The 8,666-nt window shown below is 40.8% G+C and overlaps 1 protein-coding gene across 2 annotated transcripts; it reads right to left on the bottom strand.

Annotated features, from left to right (window-relative positions):
• Positions 1 to 1,341: 1,341 nt before the first annotated feature.
• On the bottom strand, positions 1,342 to 8,526 carry LOC125481019 (zinc finger protein 271-like). Of its 2 annotated transcripts, none has more exons than XM_048594359.1 (2): positions 5,987 to 6,183; positions 1,342 to 3,987 (listed from the first exon to the last, which is right to left on the bottom strand). In XM_048594359.1, the coding sequence occupies exon 2, from the start codon at positions 3,523 to 3,525 to the stop codon at positions 2,254 to 2,256; it is 1,272 nt and encodes a 423-aa protein (XP_048450316.1). In that variant the 5' UTR covers positions 3,526 to 3,987; positions 5,987 to 6,183; the 3' UTR covers positions 1,342 to 2,253. The 2 variants fall into 2 exon arrangements, with proteins under 2 accessions (XP_048450316.1, XP_048450317.1); XM_048594360.1 differs by lacking the exon at positions 5,987 to 6,183 and adding an exon at positions 8,426 to 8,526 and having other exon boundaries at positions 1,350 to 3,987.
• Between the last annotated feature and the right edge of the window lie 140 nt (positions 8,527 to 8,666).

Here is an 8,666-nt window from a genome sequence, read left to right as displayed (position 1 = left end):
CTTGTTATCTCAGATTCTCCAGCATCTGCAGTTCCTCCTATCTTTGTGATATTAAATCTTTGTTTTTGTCCTGATATTTTCTTTTTAAGACATTCATCTTATTATTGTTTTAAATTCTGCAATGTCTCAATGTTTGGCTTTGAAGCTTTTAATCATGCAGTAATTGCTGTTGTTTTCTGTCTCTGGGTTCTGAAGAAGGGTCATTGGTCTCAAAATGTTAACTGCTTTCTCTCCACAGATGCTACCATACCTGCTGAGTTTCTCCAGCAAGTTCTGTTTATGTTTCAGATTTCCAGCATCTGCAGTTATTTTTTGTTTTTAATCTTTTGGTCGTTTAAACCTTGTAGCTTTGTTCCATTATTTATCTTCCTTTAATACTTAAATTCTGCATTGAAGCAATGTTGCGTTTCTGTTCTGCTTACTAGGGGTCCCATGCTTTTCCATTCAAAATGTTGATTTCCTGCTTTCTGAAAGCAAAGTGGACGTTTCCTCACCTCTGTTGCCAAAACTAAGGTTTTCTGTGTTTTTCACAGGTAAAATCAATGATTTCCCACCTTATAAGGATTAACAACTAAGGTATCTTAACCAGAAGAGGCATTTGTCTGAACAAGATGTAATTTATAACATAGCAACAGGTAGAAGTTATGTTGGCTAATAAATAAGTCATGATAAATAAGTTTATCTGGAAACAATGATGACACTTATGTCACTATCAGGATCTCAAGTTAAACTTCACTATTCCCTACCCAAGACTGTATGATATTGGGATTGGGTGCAACTTGTTGCAGGATCCAACATTAACCCTTTCAGAAGCACTACCTTATACAACAGTGTTATTACATTGATCAAGACTCTCGACCTCAATTGATTTCTTTTAATAAAAGCTAACAAATCCTTTAATAAGAGCTAATTTAACCCAGAAAGTGCAAGAAAGACAGAGAGTTTGGTGAAAAGTGCCCCCCTTCACCTTGTGCTCCTTTCTCCTATGTTTGTCCCTCCTGTGCATGATCCCACCACTGCACATTATCACTGCCTTGGATGCTGTGGGCCTTACTCTTCTAGTCTGCTGTCAACACATCTGAGGCTACACATCCCACACAAATGTTGTACGTTTGAAATACTCTGAGGATGTAGAATGTTATTCTCACACTAGAAATTTCTGTCAAACATTTACCGGGGAAACTGAGACAGCAGGTGCAATAAGCGAAGTCTGATTCAGATGGGACAAGTTTAAATCTCCACTCAATCTGCTGCTCAAAGTCACCTCCGTTTTCACCAGTCAGTTTCCCAAGTTTCAGGAAACTCGTTAATATTTGAAGTAATTTAAATTTTAAACATGTGTAAAATGGTTACTGCCCTTAAATCTTTATTACATATAACATCAGAAATCACATAAATATGGTTAGGTACAGTGTATAAAGGAATTTATCAAAATAGCTCCCTTCTCATAATAAAAGGAAAAGAAATTCTGCAATAACATTTTCAAGTTATTTTACAGACATTGTTCAGATATATCTCATATTTACAGTCAAGTTTTGGTTATGCCTTGAATTGCACATACGAAAATGTTCAGATACATAGTCCCAATTGATATCTCTGCAAACAAAGTAACATCATTTCCAAATGCTTTGGAGCAAACAGATGCAGTTTAAGAAACATGCATTGAAATGGTTTGAGGTCAGATTTGACCATCACTCTTTCTCTCCCAAACAGGTACATGTTGAAAAGCTTGTAAGTAAAGATAATATTGAGTCTCTCTTTCTCAATCTGTGTACAGTATTATTCAGTGTGTGTTAACTCTTTGGATACAAACACAACGGGTTGCCCTCACTGCCTGGGGATTGCTCCAAGTCCTGTGTCACTGACATCACACTGCAGGGTGGCTCCATTGTTGACATCATAATCCCTCAGCACTGGTGATGTCATCACTAGGTGTTTGATGGGAGTGAAAGCTGCTTCTTGTTCTGTGTCCCAGTCCCACTGAACACCCTGCACCATGAGACTGTGTACACCGTTACACTCTTGACCGATGGAACTAGGTAGTTCCTGTATGGGTTTGCTGATTCTGTGGGACTTCTCACAAATGCGTGAAGGTATTAACATAGGAGTTATATGGATAGTGTTTCTCACCAGTGTGAATGCATTGAGGCGCCAGGAGACACAGAACAATTTCTATTCTGGGTGAGTCCAGTGGTAACCAGGGAGGCTTGAAGATGTCACAATTCCTTTATCACAAACCTCAGGAGTGAACGATTAATCTCCTGTGTGGATCCTCAGATGGCGCAGCAGTTTTGATGAAACTCGGAATGATTTGTCGCACACGCCACACTTGAATGGCTTTTCCCCTGTGTGAATGCGTTGGTGTACGTTGAGGCTCGATGACTGAGAAAACGATTTGTCACACACCTCACACGTGAATGGTTTCTCCCCAGTGTGAATGCGTCGGTGTACATGGAGGGCCGCTAAGTCCGAGAATGACTTGTCACACACCTCACACTTGGAAGGTTTCTCCCCAGTGTGAATGCGTTCATGTTTACGGAGGTGTGATGACTGTGAGAATGATTTTTCACATACCTCACACATGAATGGTTTCTCACTGGTGTGAATACGTCGGTGTACACGAAGACCTGCTAAATCAGAGAATGATTTATCACATTCCTCGCATACAAATGGTTTCTCCCCTGTGTGAATCCTCTGATGGCGCAGGAGTCTTGATGACTGTGAGAATGCTTTATCACACACCTGACATTTGAAAGGTTTCTCCCCTGTGTGGATACGTTTGTGCATGCGGAGGTTCCCCGCTTCTGAGAATGATTTTGTGCACATCTCACATTTGAATGGCTTCTCCTTGGTGTGAATGCGTTGGTGTATGCGGAGAGATGATGACAGCGAGAACGATTTGTCACATACCTCACACTTGAATGGTTTCTCCCCCGTGTGCGTCCGTTGATGCATGCTGAGGTGCGATAATTGTGAAAATGATTTGGCACACTCCTCACATGTGAATGGTTTCTCCCCTGTGTGAATGCGTTGGTGTACATGGAGGTGTGATGACACTGAGAATGATTTATCACAAACCTTACAGGTGAATGGTTTCTTTCCTGTATGAATGCGTTGGTGTGTCTGGAGGATCCCTAACTGAGAGAATGATTTGTCACACACCTCACATACAAATGGTTTCTCTCCTGTGTGAACGCGCTGGTGTGTGCTCAGGTGTGAAGATCTTGAGAATGATTTGTTACACATCCCACATGAGAACGGTTTCTCCCCTGTGTGAATGCGCTGATGTCTGCGGAGAGTCGATGATGACGGAAATGACTTGTTGCACACCTCACATGAGAACGGTTTCTCTCCTGTGTGAATGTGCCGGTGATAACTCAGGCCCGATGGCTGGGCAAAGCACTTGTTACAAAGTTCGCATTTAAATGGCTTTTCACCAATGTGGTTCCACCAGTGATTCACTGGTGCTAACGTCTGTATAAAGGCTGGGTTGCAGACCTCATATTTGAATGGTTTCTCTTCCATGTAGCTATTCTTGTGTTAACATATACATTCATACAATAGATGATTCTGCAGAGTCCTCCTCACACACCTCACACCTGAACAGTTTCCCCCTTGTAGGAATGAGTCAGTGGTTCATGAGGCTCAATGAATGATTGAAGCTCTCACCACACTTGGAGCCCACTCACACTTCTTCCCAGCCTCACTCTGACTGATCACCCACTGCCGAACCTTCAGAAAGGCTGGTTCTGATGGAAAGCTCCACACCACTGACCAGTCTCAGATCTGATTATATGTCAAAGCTCCACTGATTCGACAAATTTCTAGATGATGGTTTCACTGCCCAACTTTCTCTGTGTTGTGCAATGCTGTGAAGGGACTGGATGTCTTCCCACAGTTGTACAGTTGTTCCTTTGGTGATGGTCAGGATCTATCAGCAGTGTCTATCCTCTCTGTATTCTCTGGTGTAGTACGGTGCAAATCCTTCTGTAAAACATGAAAAGGAAACGTGATTTCTTCCAATTTATTCTTCTCCTTTGCTAAAAGGGCTGACTCCTGATTTTTTTTAAACTTTATACTTTCACAAAATGTGCATTACTTACTTGGACAGCATTTATTGCTCATCTGAAACTGCATTGAGCTAAGTGGAGTGAGCCACCTTTTTGACTTAGTACATTCTTTCCACTGTAAGGACACACACAGTGCTGTTAGGAAGGGAGATCAAGAACATTGACTCAGCTTCAGTGAAGGAATGGCAATATAGTTCCATGTCAGCATGGTAACAGAAATTACAACTGATGATGTTTCCATGCATCAGCCATCCTTGTCCTTCTAAGTGGTACAGATAATGGGTTTGGAAGGTCCTCACAAATGAGATATGCATCTTGGAGATACTTTCCACTGCTGCAACTGTGCATCTCTGCAATCATCAAAGTGAGTCAATGTTTAGGGTGGTAGCTGGGATTTCTATCATGGGGATTGCTTTGTCCTGGATGGTGTCTGGCATCTTGAGCGTTGCTGACGATGCACTTAGCTAGGCAAGCGAGGGATATTCCATCACACTCCTTATTTGTGCCTTGTAAATAGTAGATGGGCTTTGGGAAGTTAAGAGATGAGTTACTTACTGTAGGATTTGGAGCCTCTGACCTGGTCTTGCGGCCATAGTATTTATTTCGCTGGTCAAATTCAATTTCTGGTCAATGGTAACCCCTAGGATGTTGATAGCAAGGGGTTTAATTATGGCAATGCCATTGAATTTCAAGATCAAATTCTCTCCTGTGGAGATGGTCATTGCCTGGCTCGTTTGTCATAAATGTTATTTGCCTGTTACTTGCCACTTGTTAACTCAAGCCTGAATGTTATCTAGGTCTTTCTGCACATTAACACAGTTTGCTTTGGTATCTGGGGAGTTGCAAATCATGCTAAACATTGTGGAATCATCAGTGAACATTCCCACTTCTGACCATTGATGAAGCTGCCAATGATTTTTGGACACTACCCAGAGAAACTTCGTAGTTAAGTCCTGGGTGTCAGATGATTGACCTCAACAACCACAATCATTTTTCATTAAGCTCGGCATGACTCCAGTTTCCCCCTTATTCCCATTAACTCCAGTTTTGTCAAGGCTTCTTGATATCAGACTTGGTCAAATGCTACCTTGGTATTGAGGCCAACACTCGCACGTTACCTCGAGGTCAGCACTTTTACTCACGTTTGAACCAAGGTTGTAATGAGGTCAGAAGCCGAGTAATGCAGTGAGTCTAAGTCAGTATCAAAGTTCCCATTACTGTTTTGTACGTTCTGTTGACAGTAATGTCAATGGCACCTACCATCACTTTGCTGATGACAGGGAGTAGATTGACAGGGCAATAATGTGCATGGTTGATTTTGTCCTGCTTTTTGTAGACAGGCCTTACATTGGTAATTTTACACATTCTCGGGTAAACACCAGTGTTGTAGGTGTACTGCAACAGCTTGGCAAGGATTGCAGCTAGCACTGAGCACAGATCTTCAGTACATATTGAGGTTGGTTGGCTCGCCAAGTTGGTTTGTTGAGTACATGTATGTATCTCCTGATAGAACTTAACAGGGTGAATGCTGAAAGGACTGTGGCAGAGACTAAACATCACAGGTTAGAAAGGACTCTGCCTTTCAAGATAGAAATGTTTTCTCTCAGAGGATTGTTTGTGTGTGAAATCCCTTTCCTGCGAGGGCAGTGGAGGCAGAGCCAATGAATACAAAATTTTTAATGCAGAGTTTGATAGATTCTTGACTGACAAGGAAATCAGAGGCTATGAGGCATTGCAGGAACATGTAGAGTCATAGAATCATTCAGCATGGAAACAGACCCTTCGGTCCAACTCATCAATACCGACCACGTTTCCCAAAGTAAATTAGTCCCATTTGCCTGCATTTGGCCCATATACATCTAAACTTTTCCTTTTCATGTGCCTGTCCAAATGTCTTTTAAATGTTATAACTGTACCTGTATCTACCACTTCCTCTGGCAATTCCTTTTCTTCAATCATGTTAGATCACACATCAGGGCTAGTGGGACTTGAATCTGGATCTCCTGGCTCAGATGTAGGGACACTACTCTGATAGAACACTAGTTTAGCAGCTACACAACAATAATTTACTTAATGAAAAAAATGAAAGAGTTTGTGAAAATGGGTAATTAGGTTAATTGGAGATTTTCAATCAACTCATTGTAAACTGAGAAAAGACAAGTGGTTTAGAGTTTGTGTTGGTAAATGCTTTATATGACTGTATGTTACACATGTGGCTTTATCATTTGTAAAAGAACAAAGAAACTGCACATGAAATAGAAAGTATAGAATCATGACAACATTTATCATGGTCTGTCGCATGAATAACCATCACTAAGATTCGTGTGGGTAACTTTAAAAGTCACTTCAATTAAGTGATAAACAATTAAAGCCAAAAGAATTTAGAAGATTGTTCAACAATTTGTTTTAAAGAAGATCAAGACCTTTAGGCATAGTGCACTAAATACAGTGTAAGCTTGTAGAATAGGTACATTTCTCAGATAAATGAACTCAGGTTAAACAAGCAAAATTGATTAGTGAATAAATTAAAATATGGGATATGGAGGAAGAAAGCCTGCTACAAATCCCACACTAAGAAAAAGGAATGTCAGAGGGCTAACCACAAAAAATGTATAAATATATTAAATGAATGGTCTAACGCTCATCCATAAACTCATTAAAATTAGCCAATTTGTATTTATTGGCCTTAAAGCAATCCATTCCCATCTGGCAGTATTTTAATGGTAACATATTTTATTCAGAGACACGGGCCTTATTACAAGCATATAATAAAGCAATTTAACCTCCAGAAGAGTAAATCCTGTTCATCCAATTGGCATTCCACTCAGCAGACAGCAAAATTCAAAAGAGACCGCAACCTGCTTGTGAAATGGGAGCTTCTGGAGGACTTCAATGAAACAACTAATTGGTCATGTAGTTATTCATAATTCTCTTATAGCAATCTGTCTCATTCCGCATCGCACTAAGTCTTCAACTACACCATTTTCCAAATGACCTTTTCACCAGTGAAACTTGAATATCGTGTATTTCAATTTTCCAAACTTTTCCTGAAACTAATTCTGCCTTCAGGTCTAACCAAGGAAATCTCTCTGTACTATCCCATAACTCAGATCCCAGTTTCTCTGAATCTTGACATTTTTATTATTCCTAACAATTTTATTGAAATTTGACTGAAACATCATCCAGTAAAGTAATTAGCTCAGCTTGAGCATAAAGATTACCTCTGACTTTACATTAAAAGAATAAGGAAGTCCCAATATTTTGACAATGTTTCAGAATTTGGCTGATAGCCTATGCACAAATAAACACAAAGGCACAATATTTGACTAAGAAGAAAAGCTGGTGAGGGATTAAAAAAAATAACAAAAAAATTTCCTGCTAAATATAGGTTAGTGATCAGAAACATGAGCCACAAATTGTAAACATAACCATCAGGTGCTTAAAGGGTCAAATGCTAAAATGGGAATAGGATATCCTGGCTTATTAAGGAATATAGGTTGTTGCTGTTGTTAAATAACTTTTTTTTGTTGAGCCAAGAAATACACCAAACACAGTATTTTTTTTTATCAGATCAGACATTATCTGACTGAATGGTGGAGCATGTTCGAGGGTTTGAATAGCATAATCCTGTTCATACGTTCTATGTTGAGTATTGAAGGGTCCATAGCCATTGCAGTATCCAGAACATTCAGCCACTTCTTGACAACATGTGGAGTGAATCCAATTGGCCGAAGACTGGCAAATGCAACGCTGGGGACCTCTGGAGGGGCCCAAAGTAGATCATCCCTACTTCTGGCTGAAAATGGTTGCAAATGCATATTGTCCTTTTAGCACTGATCTCCATCATTCAGCATGGGCATATTTGTAGAGACTCCTCCTCCTGTTAGTTTTTTAATGGTTAACCCCATTCACAACTGAATGTGACAGGACTGCAGAGCTTAGATTTGATCCTTTGGCTACGGCATTGCTTAGCCCTATCACTTGTTGCTTCTGCTGTTTGGCATGCAAAAATTCCTATTTTGTAGCTTCACCGGGTTGACACCTCATTTTTAGGAATGCCTGGTGCTGCTCCTGACATGCCTTCCTGCACTCTCCATTGAACGAGGACTGATCCCCTGGCTTGATGGTAATGGCAGAGTATGGATATGCTATATACAGATTGTGGTTGGCACACAGTGCCTTCTAGATGCAAAGTTTTCAGTTATTAGATCATTCAAAATCTCTCCTGTTCAGCACACTGTTCGTGCCAAACTGCACAATGCAAGGTTTCCTTAATGCAAACTGAGATTCTACCTCCATAAGAACCGAATGAAAACCACTCTTACCCAGAGCCCAGGAGATGGTGTGCAGCTCACCTGGGTTGAGGAGAGAAGGTGATCACTTGGATCTGGGAGAGGAGGTTCCAGTGATAGGATAGTCGGAGCTCAAGGATGGATTTGGACAGGCAGGCAACATCTAGATCCCAATAGGCAGAGAGAACTGATCATTCACAGTCCACCACACAATAAGTTGCTCCCAAAACCCACAACTCAACAATACGGATCCCAGGTATGACCTTAGCCAGGCTTTCCTTAGCCAGGCTCCCGACAGCCAGGC

Source organism: Rhincodon typus, unplaced genomic scaffold (assembly GCF_021869965.1).
Source record: "Rhincodon typus isolate 14 unplaced genomic scaffold, sRhiTyp1.1 hic_rhity00008508, whole genome shotgun sequence".
Lineage (NCBI taxonomy): Eukaryota > Metazoa > Chordata > Chondrichthyes > Orectolobiformes > Rhincodontidae > Rhincodon > Rhincodon typus.
Note: the sequence above shows the minus strand (reverse complement) of the source record. Positions and strands in the feature narration are given on the sequence as shown.